The sequence below is a fragment of the Bactrocera neohumeralis genome, chromosome 2 (assembly GCF_024586455.1).
Source record: "Bactrocera neohumeralis isolate Rockhampton chromosome 2, APGP_CSIRO_Bneo_wtdbg2-racon-allhic-juicebox.fasta_v2, whole genome shotgun sequence".
NCBI lineage: Eukaryota > Metazoa > Arthropoda > Insecta > Diptera > Tephritidae > Bactrocera > Bactrocera neohumeralis.
Genome location: NC_065919.1, coordinates 86,148,901 through 86,172,885, shown reverse-complemented (window position 1 = coordinate 86,172,885; position 23,985 = coordinate 86,148,901). Strand labels below are relative to the sequence as shown.

At 41.0% G+C, this 23,985-nt stretch overlaps 1 protein-coding gene across 2 annotated transcripts in view; it reads left to right on the top strand.

The window, feature by feature from the left end:
• LOC126758899 (uncharacterized) overlaps positions 1–23,985 on the top strand; it is a 393,248-nt gene that overhangs the window by 96,011 nt on the left and 273,252 nt on the right. For both annotated transcript variants that reach the window (XM_050473344.1, XM_050473339.1), the window contains exon 2: positions 1,774–3,892. In XM_050473344.1, the coding sequence (XP_050329301.1) occupies positions 3,536–3,892 (357 nt within the window). In that variant the 5' untranslated portion in view covers positions 1,774–3,535. The remainder of the gene's footprint in view (positions 1–1,773; positions 3,893–23,985) is intronic.

Below are 23,985 nucleotides of genomic sequence, written 5' to 3'. Positions count from 1 at the left end.
TTTTTCGAGCATTTTGACTGGAAACTGGCGAATGACACGTAAGATGTTTCGCTCCAAGGCCTGAATCGAAGAGGGATTGTCCGCGTAGACATTAGACATTAGAGGAGGTGATATCAAACCAAAAGAGTCTATCGGTGTGATATCAAACGGCTCAAAACGTGAAATAACTGCTCACCGACGTGTTCTCTCAATAAATCCACGTTTTCCCTGGCATAATTTTTGAATAAATATGGACTGACGGTTCCACGTTCCCACAAATCACACAAAACCTTTGTTTTTTCTGGATAAAATGGCACTCTTGAATCTCTTCAATTGCTCGCAAATGCGGTCTCATCGCTGAGCAAAATTTTTCGCACCAAACCGTAGTTTTTTCTGGATAAAATGGCACTATTGAATCTCTTCAATTGCTCCCATATGCGGTCTCATCGCTGAGCAAAATTTTTCTCGAAAACGTCGGATCTTCGTGAAAGTTTTCAAGACTACATAGAGCGAAGCGATGTCGCTTGAGAAGGTCAAGTGGCTTAGATTCTTGCACAAGCTGTATTTTGTACGCTTTCAATTTAAGATCTCGACGCAAGATGTGCCAAGTCGTTCCATACGTCAGTCCGAGTTGCAGGGAATGGCGCCGAATCGACTCTTCACGGTCCTTGTGTACGCTCTGGACTCTCACTACGGTTGCTATATTTTCTTCGCTGTGTACTGGACGTGGTCCATATGGTCGAATATTATCCAATAATGTGTGCTGGATCTCAAGATGGGTGATGGTGTTGGGAATAATATATTCAGTAGGCTGATTATGTTGGCCATAAATTGAGCGAAGCGCGCGAAACACATTCTTTACAGAACGCTGAGCTGAGTGGTCCCAGATTAACAAAATTTTCTGTGTAAATGTCACATAGGTGAAATATATTAGAAGGATAGTCAAATTCAATAGTTTTGCCCCACAGAAATCGCTTTTGAAAGGCCACAGAAAAACCAAATTCGAAAGGTGTTGGGGATAAAAGAAAGAAAATACCTTCTGATAGTCTTACTTAAGATCATCTCAGGCAGAGATCTCAAGTTGACAACGCTAGCTCCAAAATTTATTAGAAATTAAAACTAAAAATGCTTGGCAGGATGAAATATATAGAGGAAAATCCTAGGTATAGTTATTTGAACTCTGACCTCTAGCCAAAAGACAAATAGGAGTGAGTAAAGCAAAATTAATGAAACCGTCATTTCAAAAAAAATGCAAGAATTATTTTTACTACATATATAAAAAAACCCTCACAAAATTTACAGCTACTTAAGACTTCTGTTATGTTTTTCTCAAAGATTTTACAAACAATTTAATTTTTCCTCTCTCAATACTCAATTTTCGTCAAATACCGACCCACTGTAGCATATCAAGCTTATCTTCGACTGCGATTGTGAGTAGCCTGGGAACATAACTGTGTTTATTAATATGCGCGCAGCATATTTATTTAAATTTATCGAAATGTGCGACTTTAACAATTGACAGACATAAAATTTAACACTTCTGCTTGACCCGAGAATTTGTAGAATTTGGGACTTTTTGATTTCGCATAAATATTAATTTACATTCATTTAAGTCAATGGCGCGTTAGACGCAGTTGGCCTGCGTCCTTGTCAAAATAGGTTAAATGAACATTTTTCATTGCCACTTAAAAACATTTATTTCTCACAATGTGCATGTGCAAGAAGTCAACCCTTGAATGAAGCGAGACTCACACAAATCTCTCACACACTCTCTCTTTCTCTCTCTCATTGCAGTGCATCAAACGGAGAGCGCAAGCAGGCAGCTGAGTGCACAGTGGCGGCATTATCAGCAGCAGAAAAGCAGTGAAACAGTCAGGCAGCAACAACAACGCGCGGCAGAGGATACGCTCTGAAGATGAACCTGTGTTAGAGCGAAAATGGCTGTGAGAGACGTGGCCGTAGCCGTCTTCTCAGCAGTAGTCAGCCCGCGACCGTTGAAGCGTTTGGTAGTGTTTGTGATGACAGTCGGCGCGTGTTGAGAAAATGTAAGGATCAGTGCGCGAGTCGTTTTTAAGGACCGTGGTGGAATATTAAAAAAAAGAGAAATAAAAAACAAGTGAATGTAATTACGCGACGAACGTGTCTGCAAAGTAACTACTTATGCAAATACATAATTTTACGATTATTTTTATTAGCAACGCGACCGACTGCGTGTGGCAAGCGCGCACATATACAGTTATCAAGAAAAGTGCGAAATTGAATGAAACGCCGTGACGCGTGTGTCGCCGCGACATGCACGTATTTGTGTTTGTGTGCCACCGTGTAGCCTGAGCTGTGAGTGCCGTTTGGCAGGTCAACCGTCTGTGCGCGGATCTTCATTGAGTTTAATGCCGTTTCAGGCAAAACAACACATTTCTGCCACATGCCACCAAAAACCAGAGTGTTGTAAATTTTTATGTTTGTACGCGCGTTTGTAAAATCTTATGAGCGCTGCCATTAAAGCTGCGCATAACGAGCGCTCTACACAACGAAGCAAAAAACGCTAAGCGCTAGATCGTGTTCGAAAGAATTATAAAACGCGCAACAAAAATAACAACTGAAAGTGTTTCAGCAAAGCACCACTGCCAATTGGCATTTGTTCCTTAATGCGCCTACGAAAATCGCTTTCTTCCTGCCCCAACGCACGAGTGTTAGTGTGTGTGTGCGTGTTTGTGTGCGCGCGCCGGTGCTTAAGCGAAATTGCAGCGATTTTAACGATAGAAATGTGTGTGTTCAAGTGTTTGCTGCCAAATTGATTTAAACTGCCACTTATGTAGTAAAGGCAAAAATAAATTTGCACGAAAAATGCGCCAGGTGAATTAGCGCGCAAGCAAAGATTTCCCCAAACAGTGGCACAAAGCAAAAAAGCAAAAATATCAAGTAGCGCCAAAACGAAATGTGCAACGCCCCTTGACGCGCCACCCCGACAAACGACGGAACGGTAAATGAAAATATTTTCGCGGAAATTGCATGCCGTGCAACATTTACCACCAATGTCCATTAAAAGTTGCCCCTGCGTGTAGCTGTGTGCATGTGCGCCTAGCAGCCAAGTGACTACTGCGGCCATAGCGCGCAACAATACAAATAAAAATAAACGAATTTACAAAATTTAAAGTGCAAAATTAGTGAAATAAATAATATAAAGTGTTATTATCGTGCGAGTGCAACAAGCCGCGTCGCGCCACCGCTTACGTTACAAGCGCGCGCGCTGCCACATGTGAGCGCGCCCATATACACGCGTCCCACCAAACCAACCCAACCCAACGAAGCAACCGACCAACCGAGCAAACCGACCGTCAACAGTAATTACGCGCGCGTAAATTGGTCCCGTTTCGACATTTTGTAGCGCGTTAATTGCCGCATACACGCTAAATTCGCACATCAACAACTCGGGTACAAAACTTCGCGCCATTAGCGTCCGACCTCCCAAGGCACCTGTTCGTGTGGCATTGCACTCTGTGTGTGTGTGTTCACTGTTCACCGTTAATCGCTCGCCTGCGAACTTGCCACACACACAATGGCCGTTAGCAATATCGTTTGCGAGTGGCTACGCGCCCTTGGCCTGTCGCAATATGCGGAGAGCTTTCTGGATAATGGCTATGATGATTTAGAGATTTGCAAGCAGGTCGGCGATCCCGATTTGGATGCTATTGGCGTGGAAAACCCCGTGCATCGTCACAAGTTGTTGAAGAGTATACGGCAATTGCGTGAAAAAGGTGCCGCTTCCGTTTATTTCATGTTGAACGATCCGAGCTCGCTGTCGGGCAGTATGGAGATTCTGTGTGAGACGCCACCGAACGAGCTGGATATAGTGTTGCGCGAGCAATTGGAAACCGATGGCATACGCTTGACAGCGCATCCTTATTCGACACCGGTGAGTACTGCACTTATTACACTATATATTGAGTAGTCGAAAAAGTTTTTTCGTATTTCTAATCAAACTTCAACTTATTTTTTTCTTTTTTATTTATAATGTACTTTAATGAACCAAATATGTACCATTTTGGTCAAACACTTTTTAAATTTTCTCGCTAGAGACATTATTCCATCAGTGAAAAACTTTTCTGGTTTTTCGGCGAAAAACTGCGGCAAGTAATTTTCACAGCTTCTCTTGAAGTCTACTTTACGCCATTAAGGGCTTGTTCTTCATTGACCGAAACGAATGGTAGTCCGATGGTGCAAGGTCAGGGCTATATTGTGGATGCATCAGAACTTCCCAGCCAAGCTCTCCCAGTTTTTGCCGAGTCATCAAAGATGTGTGGGGTCTAACGTTGTCCTGATGGAAGACGACGTCCTTTCTGTTGATCAGTTGTGGCCGTTTTTTTCGATTGCTTGCTTCAATCTCTCACTGTTGACAGAACAGATGTAGAATTATTCGGTCGATGAGGCTGGAGCAATCACTCCAAATGCTCAGCGTAACTTTTCGAGGCGCCAATTCTGACTTTGCGACAATTTGTGAAGCTTCATCACGCTTGGACCACGATCTTTTTCGCACAATATTGTCGTATATGATCCACATATCGTCTCCTGTTACCGTTTGCTTCAGAAATGGTTCGATTTCATTTCGTTTGAGCAAAGAATCGCAGATGTTAATTCGGTCCATTAAATTTTTCAGAGACAATTCATGTGGTACTCGAACATCGAGCTTCTTTTTGTAGCCAGCCTTTTTTAAATGGTTCAAACCCGTGTGATGATGAATGTTAAGTGCCTTAGCGATCTCATGGCTGTTTATGTGACGGTCCTGGTCAATATTTTCCATAATTTCAGCGACTTTTTCAACGATAGGTCTACCAGAGTGAGGTGCATTTTTCACATCGAAATTTCCAGAACGGAAGCGAGCGAACCATTGTCGTGTTACACGAAGTGATACCGCATCGTCTCCAATAACTTAACAAATTTCATAGGTGGCTTGCGTGGCTTTTTTATACAAAAAAACTTTCAAAATGTAGTGAACTTTTTTTCATTATTTTCTCATTTTTGAACAGCGTGAAAAATATTTTTTCAACATTCAAATTTAATTTTGTTGGTTAAATGAAGCTTAAAATCTCTTAAAATAAAAATCACTGTTATTAGTTTCAGATAACAAAATATTTGAAGAATAAAATCAAATCTGGTTTATCTCAGCTTCGCAATCAGCGCACCTAACAGTTGTGCCGAAGACCCAACTTTTAACTCGAGTTTATGCTGAAAATAGCCTCTCAAATCGACAATTACAAGCTAGCCATCTGATATGTATTTTCTACTCACTAACTATGACTTCCATACGAACTCGAACGGGTAATTAAAATGCTATTGATTTATTTATGAAAGTTTCGCCTCACCGCAGACCTCAGTCCTCACCTGTGGGTATGTACATATGTATGATGTACATATAGTATATGCAACATGGCTTTGGTGAGATTGCTTTACTATGAATCACAGCATCAGTGACGCAGAAATCACGCTCCATCACACACGATTCCATCAACAGCATGACAACACGCATACACTCTTACACACACACACAAATTGCATGAAACCACAACAAACCCAGGCAGGAGACTGTGCAGACCAACTACAACAGCTAATATATAACAAAAATAACAGCAACAACAATGCTGCATGACAACAACCGACAATCGACGCCAACATGTGGGCACTACATCTACCACCGCCACCGCCGTCGCTGCTGTTGAGTTTTAAGCTTGATTTATTATGTAAAATCTGCAGAGCGCCAACAACAACTATGCCAACCACAATAACAACAGAAATGGCAATAACTTCAACTTCAAGGCAAATTAATGTCCGTCTTCAAAATTTTGTGATTTATATCTATTTCACATGGTTTGACTGCTGGCCGTCGAGTGTGTGTGTGTGTGTCTTACTTGCGAAGATGTTGAAGGTGAATTCTCTGGGGGGCTGCATGTAGATGCGGTGAAAGACATCGCATCGCGTCTGAGTGTGACGACAATGACCGGCATGACGCTCAAACACACGCATACACTCACACACGCCGAACAATCAGGAACAGTTAGACCGACTGACATAGCGACGCAACGCTGATGAATATCTCCGGCTCAAACTGGCAGGAGCGCGCACATATTCATGCATATCCATAATACATCTCTTCAGCATGCCCCTGCCAGCTTCAGATTTGCATTTATGGCGCCGCCTACGCAAATAAGTTTTTAGTACATAACCTCACAAATTGCAAATTCACTTGATTGTCGCTACACATGTGTGTTTGTGTGTGTGTGATTTTGCAGCATTTTTGTTGTGCACATTTTGACGTTATCTTGTGCCTCCGCCTTCGCTTGCGCCACCCATACTCGCCGCTCACCTGCGCTGAAGCTGGTTTGTGTGTCAGTAATTTATTTATTATTCATTCAACTGCAAAATTGTTCCTTAATTGCCCATATCAGGCGAAATGAAATTTATTACCTGCTGTTCTCCTCCACTTTATCATCGTCATTAAGTTTCTCATGCATCGCCTGTGTGTGTTTTGTAAGCGCGCATAATGGCCTGTTGGCGAACGGCTAGTCGATTATCCTCGTCAGCTGTTGACGTCGCCCCTCGGCGCTTGCCCTAGCTGGGACTACCACTAACTCCAGTGCACGTTTTCAGCCCTTTAGTTGCAGTACCACTATGTTATCTGTCATTTGTGCACTATTTTTTGTCTTCCTTTTCGCTCACGGCTCTGCCACAGATTTACAAGTTCTTTGTCCACTTATTTTTATGCCATCAACCTACGGATCAAAAGACTCAAAAGACACTTACTTGTGCTTCCTGCTGCTGACATTGTTTTTGTATTTAGTTTACTTCATTCTCCGTCTTTCGGTTTCTTTTTGTTCTCGCTGTCTTCGGCTTCGCTTGATTTTATTACGTTTACGTGCAACCTTGACCAGGTCAGGCAGTTAGTTATTTGCACACGAGCTTGCCGCTGCTATTGATTCGCCTTTTGATCTTTACCTTAAATCGAGCAGATGGCTATTAATGACACCGAGGGTCGTGGTAGTGCGGTGGGTATGTTTGAGGCGCTCACATTGGGACACTGGAAATGGTAGTATCGAGCAACGACAAAATAATAAATAAATTACGCAGTCATAGCAGAGATTTATAGTGAGAAGCGTAGAGAGAACTGAATCAAGTCGCATTTCTTATGGGGGAATCGCTGATTTTCTCTCTTTTTTGTCCATCCTATGGAACCAAAGTATTCTTCATATATAAAAATTACGTGTGTCACGGTGTTTGTCCGCGTTGGACTCCTAAACTGCTGAAGCGATTTTAGCAAAATTTAGCATACTGTGTCCAGTTCGAAGCAACTTAGGAGATAGGATAGTAAAAATTCAAAATAAAAAATACGGTGAAAACTATACTAAATGGACGTTCTATTAATCGGCCATCTCTATTAACCATGCACTTTGGCCGGTTCCACAATTTGTTGAAGTTTTATTAAGTACAATCTTCGACTGTTTCCTTTACAGTAAACAATTTTGGTCCCGGTGGAGGACATCGCTTTTCACATTGAAAGGATCCCTCACTACTTTATTTGAATTGCTTTTTGAATTCGCTGCACTACCCCAGATTTGAATGTAATGAATTGAAAGGGTTGCCACTCGATGCTAGCAGTGCAAAACAGGAGATTGAGCGTATGTTTCTTGAGTTTAAACCTTTAGAAAGGCCAGTAAGTTGGCTCACAAGCAGAATGACACATTACATCATTTTTTGTTCCAAATGCAATTGAAAAATACTCTACCTTTGGTATTTGTGGGCAATGAACCCCATGATGAAATTATAAGTTAGAAATGAGAATTTTATGTATATGAAGCTCGGAGGACTCAGAGAAGCGTGGGACAATATTATACGAAAAGGGTAAGAGCGAATTCTCCCAAATTTTCTTATTGCTCTCGATCCAAACTACTTTAATTAAGCTTGCAAATTAGTTACTTATACATAACTAATTTCTTTGAGCCTAGTGTTCCTTCAAAGTGTAGTCAAATATGTACTTATGTATGTATTACCCCCAAACATTTTCACCGAAACGCTTTTAATTACACTTTAAAGACTACTTCAGGACGCTTAATCAAATTGAGTTGGAAAATAATTGTTCAAACGAACAACTATTGAGTTTAATTTGACAAAACCGTTATCACGCTGTTAGACATGCAACCAAATAATTGCAAAAAAATACTCACAAACATGCAACAAGTCGAATTAAAAGCGAGGAAAAAAGCATAAACTAAAAGAGAAATAAACAGCGCAATGAAAACTTTTCGAAGCACACATTTAATTTGTGAAAAACAGCAGCATATTTAATTAATTTAATTGCGAACTAATTACGCTTGCTATTTAATTAAAGTTAGGTGGCAAAGTAAAAAGTCCAAAAGTTGAAACCAAAACGACGAAACAAAGCAAAAGTGATAATATCTATGGACTAACGGTGGCGCGTCAGGGTATGGGTGCATGAGCTGAGTGTGGATCAATGAGCACTCTGCGCAGATTGACGCTATCGCTGGCCGACTGCAATTTATCTAATGCAAGCGCAATGAGGGCATAACGGCGTTGTTGTTTAATAAGTTTGCACCTAGCAGTGGGTTAACCGAATTTGGGTCATTCATTTTGCAATATTCGACATAAAAAGTCAGTTTTTTAAAGAATTATATTTACATTATATATATTCGAAAGAAAATACATGGCATATATATGCAGTTTTTGAGTATATGTTTTTCCAACTGGAGCTTAAATCAGCTTTAAGAATTTTATAAAAAAAATATAACTATTTTTCCGGAAGTTCATATAGGTTATAACGCAAACTCAAGTTTAATTTTTGTGTTAATGAGCAAGTTTCACTCATATTGGGTTTTAAAATCGTCTAGTTTCAAACATTATCATAAAAATTTGGAAAGAACTGTAAGGTTATGCGAGAGCTACCTTTTATATTTCGATATTTTCCAGATTGAAACATGACTACTCACAACTCTAACATAAAGTTTGACATTTTTCTTGCTGTACATACTTAGTACGTTTTGACATACGTCGTTTATTTGTCTTGTTGTTTACAGTAACTTAAAATATTCTTCTCCACAAAAAAATAGAATTAAATCGCAATTGTTTTTACAACTTTCAATGAGGATTAATCTATCCACAGCACATTTTGACGTACGAGCGCTATTTGTAAAGTAACTTCAAATATTCTTCGAAGCCAAAAATAGACTTAAATTGCGAACATTTTCGCTCAATTATTTTCTACAACTTTGAACGTGGATTAACCCATAAGCAGTCCATCCATGAACTTAATTAAATCTTCGGCCATTATTATCGGATCAAGTGTTTAACGATGAAAAGGTCGTACATCACTACCCGATCGCTTAAGTCGTTGATCACTGCAAGACGTCGAGGATTATTTCGTCCAAAATCAGGTCTTGTTGGAAACTATTTATGCTGCGCTCACACTTATATACCAAGATCGCCATGTGACCTATCGTGAGATTGAGACTACTGAAGGCTTAATGGGAATGTGTGCTGGATTCAATATTGCATGAATATTTGGTTGAAGAAACTTTTTTATACGTTAGCTCATATCGATTGTGCGAGAGAAATGTTAAACAATACGCTAACGGTGCTTCCAAAGAATGTCTCTATACTAAAGTTTCAAATTAGGACGATTGTTTCTAATAATCCTCCTTATCGCAAGAAAAAAAACTTTCTTTGGTAGAAAATATAATCTTCGACCTTTTGGTCGGCATGCCGGACTGTGACTCCAAAAATGACACATTGCGTTCAAATATGAAACGAAATAAGATAAATAAAAATATATTTATGTACTGTCTGCGGCCGTAATCCGGTCATATTTTCCCACAAGCGCCGCAATGTGGACCACGCTGTCTCATTCCTGTCGCTTTAAATTTATAACTTTGGCTTTCGAGTTCAACGATTTCTCAGTTGAGACGCTGTAATGCGGTCGTTTAGTGACATAATAGCAAGGAATTGCAGCAATGATTTATGGTAAGCAAATGCTCGTGTCCAGCAACAACAGCAACAATGCCGAGTTGCGGCAACTTCGAAATTCGTTGGTCACTCTTCGGTATAATAAATTTCTTGGCAGGCAAAAGAGCATCTTGACTGCTTTCCACAACTTAACTGCAGTTGCATATAGTAATCTGCTTTATTCCCAAATGACTGGCTGTTATTTTAGACGGCTGTGTGGCAATTGGCTATTGCTGCGGCACTGCAGTGGCTCTCTTAGGGTCAAAATAGCATTTTTGCGCACAATACCCCTAATTGACTTGTGCAAGACGTCGGCGCCTGAGCCAGTTAAGTGAGAGGCTGCAGAAGCATTTCAAAATGCTTGCATGCGCCAGTGTTTTAGTTTAAAAATGGAAACTTTTAAATTCTGCTTGCAACAGCCGAGTTTTGTTTTTTTTGTTTTTGTTTTTTTGCTAAAGTTTAAGCTGCCACATTTGCAGCTTTGTATTTTCTGTTAATTGTGTTCTCAACTGTTTTAAATAAGTAAGTTCTCCGACTTTCACTTCACTTTGCCTCCAAGCTATTCTCGTTTAAAGAACGTAAAAAGAAATGTTGCAAGCAGATTGTTTGCCTCTTTTTGCTTCAACAGAAGTTCCATCAGCCCAATTATACTTTGAAGTTGCTTATTTATGACAGTACAATGTGCCCTTTTCATCGTCGGCAATCATTTCCTTGACAGGCTCTCATGCTGCCACAGCAATGTTCTGGCATTTGCTGAGTTCCCGTAAAGTTCATACTCAAGGCACACATATTCTTTTGTGCTCAACACTGTAAAGTTTTTAAAACTTTCTCACATTTGCTTACAGCGCATAGTTAGCAATCGGCGGCTTAAACGACCCTGTAGGAAAAATGTGTGAAGGTGATATGCAATGGATACGCAGTAAAATAGAGAAGGATGCCTTTAAGATTGCCCGAAAAATGTTCTATACTGGGAGCAGCTTTGGAAGATAAAGCAGTTAGAGGAATCCTGTCCCTTTTAAGTGTAGATTAGCGAATTCTATCACTTTGGCTCTACCGATTTGAAGACAATTTTCCAAGTATAAGATCATTCGCTTTTGAGTTAAAATCCATCGAGAAAGCTGGTTAATTTATCTTCTATAACCAGAAAAAATATGAGTATTTTATAAGACTCTCAATTAACTAACCTTTATGACAATCTATTATTATTCTGTAGCAATGTTTCCGTTTGTTAACTGTAACTCGAGATTTATAACACGAGGACTTCCCTATTTCCCAACAATAACTTCTCTCATAATCTCTCAGATATATTTTAAGCAGCATACGACTTAGTTAGTATTAAATTTCCTGTAGGCTTTCGTCCGAACATTCGCACATACTGTGCATTTGCAGCGCGCGATGAACTTGCAACTTCTGCTCACATACCAAATACAATTTAATTTGAGTTGCCAACAAATTGACAGGTTTTTAGCAACTGCGCGCTCTTGCCGATGAGATGTAACTTTAACTCAGACAAAAACCGAAGAAAAAACTTCGGAACTGTGCAAAGCAGGCAATAATAGAAAAGTCGAATTGGAAGTTGCAAGTTGTAAGTTGTGTGAATGAGATACACAGCGTCATTGTGGGACAAGTATTTATTGGCATTGTGCGATTGTCAGGCGGCCGTCGACCATCGGCAGTTGCCAGCTCGAGCGCTACCTACATGAAGTGGACAAAATTCTTGAAGACTTTTCAACATTTCGACGAGTGGACATTCAACTACGGACAAACACTTGTGAACGCTGTTGGTGTAGTTGTTGCCACGACTTGTCAGCGTCTTCCCACGTACGTCGCATGTATTTTGTTACACTGCAAGGCGGCCAAGGATGAGAGTCCAATTGACGGTTCGTGCTGAGTGGGCACTGTCAACGACACACACAAACGTAATGACAGCGCACGCCAGCGCTTTAAACGATTTTGACATTCATTACAGTTGACAAACATTTTCGTAACTGACACATTTGGAAATTAGGAGCTTCCGCTGCGCTGCGACATCCTTAACGCAGGTTCGTGAGCGCGCTGCCGGCACGCGTTCGCTTGTTTGCTCTGCTGTAAATGTCACTGTTGGCGAGCGCTATACGAGCGTGGGTATGTATGTATGTGGGATCACACACATTACCAGCAGCGCAGGAGCTTTAGTTTGTCAGTCAATTTGAAAGTTTAAATGTTCTCGCTTCCGCTCCGCGAACAAGCTTTATTATTTATTTATGTCAATTAATGTCACATGGCGTCAAACAAACAGTTACGTGTAGCTTCTAATAGATATATGTATGTACACAGGAATACATGCGTTTTATGTTGTCTAACTGTGAGAAGGTTTTAATTTTTTATGTGGTTGAAAAATGGTTCTAAATTGTTAACATAACTTGAACGATTAATCAGTATTTGTTAGAAATTATTATTAAAAGTATTGGTTTTGATAATCGCCACAGTGTTTTAAGGTGCAAAACAATTATAAAAATGTGAACGAATAAGCTGGAAGAACCTCTCCGAGCCATTCGATACCAAACGCGGTCTCAGACAAGACGAATCTCTATCGTGCGACTTCTTCAATCTACTGCTGGAGCAAAATAATTTGAGCCGCAGACTTGAATCGAGAAGGTACAATCTTCTATTAGAGTGTACAAATGCTGGCGTACGCCGATGACAGCTATATCATTGGTCTCAGCTGCCGCACCATTAGTTCTACTTTCTCCAGGTTGGAAAAAGATGCGAAGCAAATAGGTCTAGTAGTGAACGAAGGCACGACAAAATCTCCTGTCATCAAACAAACAGTCGTCGCAATCGTGACTTGGCGCCCACGTCACTGTTGACAGTCATAACTTCGAAGTCGTAAATAATTTCGTCTGTCTTGGAACGAGCAATAACACCAACAACAACGTCAGATACAGAACGTAGAATAACTCTTGCCAACAGGCGCTACTTTTGATTCAGCAGGAAATTGAGAAGTAAAGTCCCCTCTCGATGAACGAAGACCAAACTCTACAAGTCACTCACCATACCCGACCTGCTATATGGTGCAGAGACAAGATCTGCTTAGTTGGGGTTAATGGTTTTCGAGAGAAAGGTTCTGCGGAAGATTTATGGTCCTTTGCGCGTTGGCAACGGTGAATAGCGTAGTCGATGGAACGACGGAACGTCATCTCGTTCGAATAGATGAAAACACTCCAACTCTGAGAGTATTCGACGCAGTAACCGCCAAGGAAAACAGAGGAAGAGGAAGACCTCCACTGCGTTGGAAAGGCCAGGTGGAGGAGGACCTGGTTAAACTTGGAATCTCCAATTGGCACCAAACAGCGTAAAGGAAGAACGACTAGCGCGGTGTTGTAAATTCCGCTATAACCTCGTAAGCGGTTTCTACGTCAGCAAAGAAGAAGACAAAGAAAGATATCTAAAGGAGGAGTGAGGGAGAGAGAGAAAGAAAGCGCGCATACAAGTTGAATTATGTTGCGCTTTTGCTGTTAGAAAGGTAATAGAGGAGAGCTTTCGGCTAATAGATTTCACTCTAAAGTAAATAATAGCCTTTTCCACTTTTAAGTTAGAAGTATAGGAAGAAGTTCTGAAATATAATCTTACAAAAAATTTCTCCAATAGACATTTTGTCTAGTAAAGTAATGGCTGTTAAAGGAGGAATATAAGTGATCTCAAGCATAACATGTAATTTAAAAAGTGTCAGCTACAGAACTAAGCGTTCTGTCAGAAAGATATTGTGCCCGTCGATTGAGGCAAAGAGAAGTGATATTTTGGTAACGAAGGGCAAAAAAATCAGTTAATATAATGCAGTTTAGACCAGTCTGTCAGTAATATTTCTATCGAATATAACTCGATAATTTCTGCTTATAAAATCGAAAAGCTCTATGGATGAATATTTCCTAGTAATACGATATAGAGATTATAGTTTTTCACTCAATCGCAGCTTTTGGACCTCTCTCATTTTCAAATGTGCAAATATGTATATGCTTAGCTATCCTAATTATGTACCATAAGCTTAGAACATATGCAGCAAAATGGAGCAAAAGTAACAACAAATTATGCATTTTTGTTGCTATAATTTTCCACTAACTACTTCGAGTTGCGTATTGCGGTCTGGAGATGTGCAAAACTCTGAATGGCCACCGCAAATGATGCAACCACAAATTTAAAGTTGCCCGATTAAGCGAATAGTTTTGGGACGCATATTATGTGCACACATACATACACACACATGTGCAGTCTGACGTATGCAACTTTCCAACACGATGATAAATCAGTACAGCAAACCAGCAGCAGCAAAAATGCTCACTGCTCGGCTAAATGTCACACAAGCTGACTTGGGCTTGAGCAGTTTAACCGGCTTACAAGCATTTACATACACGAATATGTACATATGTATGCATGTGTACTTAGGTACTTAGTTGTGTGTGTAAGTGTTTGTACAGTGTATTAAGGTTTTAAAGCCTTCAGCAGTTTGTGCAACTCGTATTTTCGGGATTGCAATAGGTTACGGGACAACTCTTTGATTTTGGTTTTCTACTTTTATCGATCATTGAAATAATTTTGCGTTGTAGATCGTTTGAAGTCCGCTTTTTGAATAATTTAACAATTTTTCGAACAGTTAAATGATGGTCGATTTCTGGAGGTAACGAAGTGGCGGAGGCTTTTAAAGAATAGGAAAGCTATAATACGCTTTACAAAAGGAAAAGATTCTTTACAAGAATTTGGAAGAGTCAGTGTATGGCAGCTATATGCTCCAGTCATCCGATCTGAAGAATTGCGTCGGATATTGCCGTGTTGCCTTGGGTCATAACCCATACCAAATTACGTGCAGATATCTCATCAAATGCAGAAGCTTTCCATGCAAGCGCTTTATTCCGATCGTTCAGTTTGTATGGCAGCTACATGATTTTGTGATCCGATTTAAACAATTTCTTCGGAGATTACATTGTTGCCTTAAGTAATAATCTATGCAAAATTTCTTCAAGATATCTCAACTTTTCCATGCAAGACCTTGATTACATGCCTATCGTTCAATTTGTATGACAGCTATATGCTATAGTAGTCAGATATCGGCCGTTTCGACAAATGAGCAGTTTCTTGTAGAGAAACGAACGTGTGAACATTTTCAGATGGATATCTCAAAAACTGAAAGACTCGATCGCGTATATAAAGACAGATGAACGGAGAGACAGACGGGCATGGCTTAATCGTTTCAGCCCGTAACGCCGATCTATTGTATATTGTATTGTATAGGATTTCCGACGTTTCGTGCACAAACGTCGTGCGAAACTTATTTACCTTGTAAAGGGCATAAAAATATTTAACTGAGAAGCTGCGAGCAAAAAAGCTTCGTACCGAACATTTCATACTCACAAAGCTTTCGGGATTGAATATCTCGACCACTGATTCTGCGCGCATTGTTGTTTCTGGCAATTGTGAGGCATAAATATGTCCGACTGTGCCGCGTGCGTGTGTATGTGTGTGCGCACAAATGTTTATGGAATAGTAATCACCCGCTTAAAGCACTCACCAAGCACTAAAATTGGGCAAATATATGGATAATCTTGTCAGAGGACATAACGGGGTGCCTACAGCAACAGCAAACGGTAACAACAACAACAAGCAACAAACAGCAAACAGCAACAGTAACAACAACAATAGCAGCAGCGACAGCAATCAAGGAAACGAGGCAACTAACGTGGCACGGTCGTCATAAAGCTTAATGACGTTCATTTGAAATGGTCATAAATGGCGCTGAGTTGAAATGTTGACAGCAGTACATCCGTTACTCGCCCCTGCCGCACCACTGCCCGAAGGCTCCTGCAGCTAAGCACAAACCTACAGCTGTAAGTATGAAAGGCTTTCGGTCAGTTGTTGCCCCGAGCCCCAGTCACGGCGTCTGTATGTAAGGCTGTAATCATTAAGGTGGCTTCTACGTTTGTGCCACGATTTATGAGCGACAGCTTCGACGAAGTTAGTTGACAATTTCCCGTCGAATAAGCGGCACCGAGTCAGGGTCCGAGTCGGAGCCAAAGTCGAATGGCCACTGCAACTATTGTTTCACAGTTTTTGGCAATTGTACGGTGTATATGTGTGTGTGCGTGTGTATGATGGAGGAGATTGCTGACAGCACGGCCACCGCTTGTGGAAAAATACGAGCGTTTTGCTAGCGAAACTCGTGTGTCGCTTTAATTTTGCGCAAATAAAGTAGAAGCAGTTTCGGTGCAACATGCTTTACTGCTGCCACTTCTATATGTGTCACACACACACTTAGACATGCAGCACATTAATAAATGCTTGCCACATGTGTGTGTCTGTTTGAGTGGCTAAGTAAATGTAAACGTGGCAATGCAAATAAGGACATTTTCCACTTTTCCACTTGCGCGCTGCAGCCAGCCTCGGTCTGCCGATGGCAAGTGGTGAGCGGGCCTCAGCGCCGTGTCGCTTGCGGGACCACTGTGGCAACAACGTGCATACAAATGCTACTGTAATGTTTTTAGCGCTGAAATGAAATACTACATTTTTGTTGTTGTTGTTGTTGTTGTAGATATGCCTTTTTTGTTGTCCCCGGCTGCTACTAATTTCGGCTAGCAGGTTTTTAGCTTGCATTTCATGCGCAGCGCTCTCCGACTCCAAGTTACTTTACACGTTTTGGTGCTTTTGGCCCATCATACATATCATACATACATACAATCATACATACATACATATACAAATATGTACTTGCTCGTGTGTGCAGGCATTTCATGTTTTAATCGCTTCATATTCTGTTAATTACAGCAAACAAGTGTGTGTTCCCTCAGCGCCGCAGAGCAGTGCTGCCGGCCGGTGACGCTGCTGCTGCACGCTCTTGCTTTGCTTAACCACTCCCACCCACACACTCACATGTGTGTGTGTGCATGTTTGATTTGTTGAACTGTCCTAATTAGGCGGCCTATTTTCGTTGAAAAGATGCACCCGTGCAACCTGCCACATTCCCAGCAAACACACACACACCCACCCACTCGCACGTGTGTGTGTGACCTCCCGCTGCCCTCAAGCGCTAGCTGTGACTAACGCTCAGCAATGACTTATTCTCGGTTGACAAACACCGTGACAGCCGGCGAAATGTTTGTTGCCACAGCACGAGCACAAACGAGCTGGTGTTCAACTATGCACTTGCTTTGCCAGCGAATATGCAGATGAAGTGCTGCTTGCCGCTGTTAAAGCTTGAGCTCGAGCTGGTGCTCCCGCTGCTGCTGCTACCGTTGCCGTTGATGTTGATGGATTCTGGTGTATGCTAAAGTGGCGGGTTTGTTTTGGGCTGTCTGCTTTGTCGGCTTATTCAGTCGGGCGTTTTTAGTTGCCTAGTAATTAGGATTTGCTCGCACTGCTTTAGTTGCTCGGAATGGGGCCAACGACGGATTTTCAGATTTTCCATAAGTAAGTGTCAGTGAATGGTGATTCGCTGAAGCTCAAGTGGTTTCTAAAGTCGCTTGAGGAGTGACATATTGCTCTTGTGCGGGTGTATGTGGACTTTTTGGAGGAACTTCAAGTTGATCCACAGCGAGTTTTAAGCAAATTTCGTGGCTTCTCAAAAAAAAATTATAAAAATATTCGGTTGTAGGAATTTCGAATTGCCAACTCACACACGACTGCCTTAGAAACCCGATCTAAAATGTCGGTAATGTTAAATTTCAGCATAAGGTTAAGTTAAGTGTCTAGACCTGGGCACCACGGAAACATGGAGCATCCCTTGTGTACTTGTTACATTGATAAGACTACGCTGTAAGCATCTGGGACCCACGGTGTGATACACTGGAAGAGGTATCGATAGTGAGGCCACAGAGTCTGTTAAAATTCGAGTCAAGCGCAGGCATCCTAAAGGATGACTACTCATCTTGCACTTAGCAACTGAGTTCCGACTGGTATCGCAAAAGACCAAACTTTTTTATGCGTGGCTTATTGAACTACCAGATTAACCTAACCTTTTGGCAGAAGATATTGTCCCAAAAGTCCTAGTGTCCGTAAGCTAAACTTTGCAAGTTTTTTTTTGTATACATATACCTTATCACTACGTAGACTCGACTTTATATACCAGATCTTTAGAGCTCATATACTCTTAAGACAACGCCTCGTTCGGCACTAAACGCCAGTTTAAGTTAGCTCTCAAACCGAACGAATCCTGCCTATGAAGCGCCTATCACAAGGAACATGCTAGAATACTTAGTACGTTCCTGTTTCTACCCGAAACCACGGATTTTCTTAATCCTATGGAATTGAACTTGAATCCGGTTCCCAATAGTGCTTTTCCTTCCAGAAGAAGATTGAGAAGGGAGCGAAGTGCACAGGGACGAAAGGATAAGCATCTATACGTATGGATCTATACTGGTTAATCGATTGGAAGGTTGTGTCTTTTCAGCAAAGTTAGACACCAAAATCGCATTCCGTGTACCTCACCACTGCATTTTATTCCAAGCGGAGTTCACAGCAATTAAAGAAATCCTTTTTGTTCTGAGGAGTAGAGTACTCACAACAGCTGTATTCATATACTGTATATACAGATATATATAGTACAAATATAACCAAGCGGCTTTGAAAACAAAACTCTTTTAGCGTCTCGTGGAAGAAAGTGAAGGAATGTCTTGATCTCTTAGTGGATCGAATGGCCTATTGAACAATAAACCTACAATGCGTTCCAGGAAATAGTGAAATTCTTAGCAATGGTGAAGCGGATGAACTAGCCAGAACGGACACCACCATAAAATCAGAATTCGAGAAAGAAGGAATCTATACGCCTCTGGCTACTTGTAGATATTTAATCCACAAACAATATGTAAATTGTTCAACCAGCAAGCAAACGTTTCATGAATAGAATGCCAGTAAGAAAGTACGTATCTTGCGGTTCATATTTCGAGTTTTGGCACTCCTATTATTGTAATCTAAGAACTCACAACTTTATCGTAAATTTTGATATTTTTGTTATTACACTTACTTCAGTTACAGTAACTTAAAAAATTCATCTCGCCCGAAAGTGTATATAAATTTTAGTCCATGAAGCTCCATCGTGGTCCAGTGTTTACCGATGGTATGATGAATTCAATCTAGGTCTTAGATTACGCCAAGACGAATTTCGCGAAGGTTGTCAAAAATCATTTGTTGTTCCGGAAACTATTGATGGTGTGCGCAAACTGATATTGGGAGATCGTCATGTGACCCCTCGTGATATGGAAATAACTATAGACATAAGAGGGACCAGCATATATTGAATATTGACGGATGAAGCGTAGATTTACGCGCATAAGAACGAAAGTAGCAGCAGCCGACTGTATCGGTTTGACCCGAATCCAAAACAAAACGTTGTTCGGTCACGAAGCACTTCTAAGGCCATATTTTTATTATATTTTTTTCTGAAAAAGTGGTCATGTTGCAACCATTCCACGAGAGCAAGGCTAAATACTTCAACCAGCACTGTTTTCGCTATTCCACGAAGGTTATAGTTGTAGGCGAAAGAGGAGTAAGGAAAGTCAGAAGCTATAATGAATGAAAAACATCTTCAGTTCTCCCCTTTTCACAATTTTCTTCGAATTAATTTATGTTTCAAAAGCAATATTTTACTAACACTTTGAAGTTCATTTACTCCATGAAAGCCATGAATGAGTATAACCGAAACACGCGGCCATAAAAAAGAGAAATGTTGCAGGCATGCGCTGCAACACGGCAATGAAATGCGCTTCCGCCAAAATTTAGTTGTCAAAGTCACACAATATGTACTGTTAAATGGCAACACAGCGCACGGGATGCTGAAAGCATCACACACACACACACATACACATAAATCGCGGCAACGCACTCTAATGTTCAAATAAAGCGCGCTGCATGCTCCACACAATTACCACAACTGTGACGTGGCGGTGCGCTGCTCGCAACGACATGCGACATGCAACATGCCGCCTGCATGCAGCGCACAATGCCACAGCATTGCGAATGCAAATGTTGTGCCCGTTTGTGTGGCAATAAATTTTGTGGCTGCGACATTTTGGCATTTTTATGTACTTTTCCACAAAAACACATACACACAGGCACACATACACGTATATGCGGTGTTTTTTTGTGCGCGCATATTTATTTACAACAATTTCAAAAGCATCGGTGGCATTTCCATTCTGTGCAACACGCGCGCCTGCAACAACATGCTAACTTGTTGTTGTTGTAGTTGCAAGGCGCACGCATTATGCGCCATGCGGTGAGCCCAATGTGACGTTTAAAGGTGCAACTATGCAACGCGCACTGCCTACAACCGCTGATCTCCCCCCTCCGCGGCGCGTCAATTAAACTTTTGCTTTGTCATTGCCGTTCGGGTTTGGCATGCCGAGCGCCATTTCGAACACTCGTAACGAAATGTGAATTTATATTTATCGCCTACAGTTATGCGCACACATTTATGTACTTGCAACTAAATAACGGTTATTTTTTTTCGCTGCTTACCGTTAACGCTGGCTGCTTGCGCATAATTCACACATTTCACGAGTGATTAGCCGAGCGCCGAGGCGCATATTATTCAGCGCAGGTATTTTAGTAGCAACAACAATAAGGAGAAATATGAGCCAGAAATCATTCCCCAAACTTTTGCTCCCTTGCCTTCTCAGACCAAATAGTCGAGACAGAGGTTAAAACTCCTTCTCCGAACTCCAGAAGGCAGTTTTTTTTCTCTTCACATAACCTAAAAATAGTTTTTCTTTCATACCACACGAAACAACAAATACTTCTAAAACTTGCAACTTGTATGCGCGAAATTCGCAACAACAACAACTGTTGCGGCAATAACTTAGCCATGTCATTGCAACATACACAATTGCGAAGATTAATTTTTAATTGCCGGCAAATATGCGGCACAAAGCAGCGTTTAGGCGCTTGTAACAACAACAACAACTGCCAGCATGTAAGCAGAATTCAGTAAATCATTGTTGCCACAGCTACATATCGGTATGGCTGCTGATTTGTTGCATACAAATGATGTTGCACGCCAATGCACCTGTGAGACATGCAACAAGCGGCAACTTCCTACAGAGCAGCAGCAGCTGTGGCACAACATATGCGCTACAATTGCTTAGCGAGCACCAGACTAAATGCGGCAAATTAGCGCCTTGGCGCAACAACACAACAACACACACGTACAGACACACGTTTTTGTAGACAAATGTTTTTGTAGATATGCTGCAACATTATGCAAGTGCATGCAACATAAACAAAGGCCGAACATAGCAAGCAAGCGAATTAGCATTGCGATGGCGGCATTTGGTTGTTTGTGTTGCCACCGCCTACCGTTAATGCAGTGAATAATTCCACTATCGGACGGACGGACACTCGCCTTCCCAGGCATAAGCTACATATTGTTGTGGCATGCGTTTGATTGAGTGAATTTGGGGATTGAGCTGCTTTCGCGCACACAGGCCGCCTTAGTCTATACATTTGCCCCCGACCCCGAACGGCCGGAAATTGTGACGACCCGCGACCAGTACCTAATTACTTGCAAATAAGCCGCAAACATTATCGGCCAATTGTTCGTGTTTCGGTGTATGCGCAGGTGTAGTTCCAAGCACCGAAATTCCCGTCAGTTTGGGTGACTGACTGTCCGACCGCCTGACTGCACGACTGACTGGGTATCAAGCTGCCAGCGGCGTCTGGTGTTAATTTCCTACTCGAAGGTGAATATCCTGCAGCAACCGGAGAGACTTAACACAATTGAGCCTACTTAGCTGTTTGTGTGGTCGCCTTAATGCATAGCGGTATTGTCGACTGTCGACATGGATCAGTCAATTATGCTTCTCCTGACAGTGCCCCGCGTGGGCATATAATACGGCTTGTGGGCGCTGTCGGACCTTCACTTCGGCCAGTTGATTAATTTATGAACACGCTTATTTGCAGCTGTTGTCTCACATTCCGGCCGAATCAGAGGCACGAACGGCCGCACCGTTTCTCAGCCAAACACACCGAAAGCTACGAGCTCAGCCTCGCCATGTCTTGCTTTCAACTGGGCCGGTATATCAAATTTCATTGCCCTTGTACTGTGCCTCACATGACTGGTGTACAAAGTGTATATGTATAATGTCTTAAGCATTTATGATTATATATTTGTCTGTATGTATGTATTAAGTGTAGCTGAAATATGGAAATGTAGTCAGGGCATTTCCTTCGCCAGCTCCTTTGTGTCAATTGCATATCAACTTCAGCCCTGGCATTATTACCTCCTGTGGTGATTACAAATGAAAGCAATGTGGTGCAATATATATATTATACTTACTCATGTGTGTGTGTTCTACGCACGGTACCATGAACTATTAATTTCTGTAATTGGCACCAATATAGGGTTAATAATATTCATAAGACGCGGTGTTTATCTAATTCCGCCTTCCTTGTTGGATCAAGAAGCTCATATGCCTATATATGTAAGTGGTTATGTATCCCTCAAATAAAATTAAGTCTCTAAAGGTATACAAAAGAAGAATCCATGTGATCTGTTAGCCAATAACCTTCTGCTCGGAGTTTTCTGGGTCTTACACAGCTTTGCTGACTTGGAAACTATAAAATTTGGCGCTCTCTGAAAAGCTTTCATACATCAGAGCTTTCGCAGAGCTTTTGAAGCACTTTATTTTAAAAGCTTTTCAAAAGAAGAATGTTTATAAACCCGAATTCGAATAAAAGATCCGCCATAAAATAAAGTTTTCTAAGGTATACAAAATAAGCATCCTGAGAAGCTTTCACACATCACAGCTTTCGCGGAGCTTTTAAAGAGCTTTCATTTTAAAAGCTTTTCATAAAAATAATGTTTATAAACTCGAATTCGAATAAAAAGAATCCACCATAAAATTAAATTTTTTCAGGTACTCAAAATAAGCATCAAGAAAATCTGTTTTCCAAAAATGTTTCGCTCTGAATTTCTGGGTCTAACACAGCTTTGTTTATCTCGAAACTATAAAATTTGGTGCCCGCTCAAAAGATTTCATACATCAGAGCTTTCGCGGAGCTTTTGAAGAGCTTTCATTTTAAAAGCTTTTCAGAAGAATTATAAACCCAAATTAGATTGAAAAATCCGTTATAAAATCTAACACTCTTGATGTCACTGAGAAACTTTATTACTGTCGAATTTAAAAAAACAAAGAAAACACGACTTTTTAAATTAAAAAAAGCTCCAAATCAATATAAAACCATGAAGAGTCTGTGTAAGGTACAATAGGTTGGGTTAGCTAAATAGAATAATTACTCGTGAGGCCACGTGTACTCCTACTTGGTCTTCGCCTTGCCTAAAAAAGCTCCAAATTCCTTTAAAACCATGAAGAGTCTAAAAAATGTTTTTTAGCACAAAAGGTTAAGTTAGGTAAAATGAATGATGACTCGTAAGGCCACAAGTAGTTCCACCTGGATTAATATACATAGATGCTTATCTGTTGTGATGCACAGAACCCTTAGGTATGGATCAAAACGGTCATCCTTATAGTACAATACTTTGCAGAATACTTTTAGCCTCTTGGTTCACAACAGTTTATGTGCGATTTCTCGAAAGACCACTCTCGAGGTTAGAGAATCGTGTTTTTCTTATTTTTACATTGAAGATAATATTTTCCAATATCAACTTGGCATTCGCTTAAGTCATGTTGTAAACTTCAATCCCTGAAAGTTCGCGCAAATATTCATGCCATTCTCATACTCATATTTAGTACATATCCCTCCACACTTAATTACAAAATCATTTCCTCAACTTCCAAGGTTTTAAAGAACGGCAACATTTAAAGAGCATTAATTAACACACAGCAATCAAATGCGAAAAATTGCCTTAATTTGCAGAAAAAATGCGAAATGAATGTAATCCACAGCCAACTTAGCATATCAGAAGTAATTTCCTGCGAAATTTCACATGCCAATTCACATATCTCGATGTTGTATTTGTGTTTCCCCCCCGCACATTCGTCGCTCGTCCATACGCGCTCACACATTCGGGGATTACTTTAT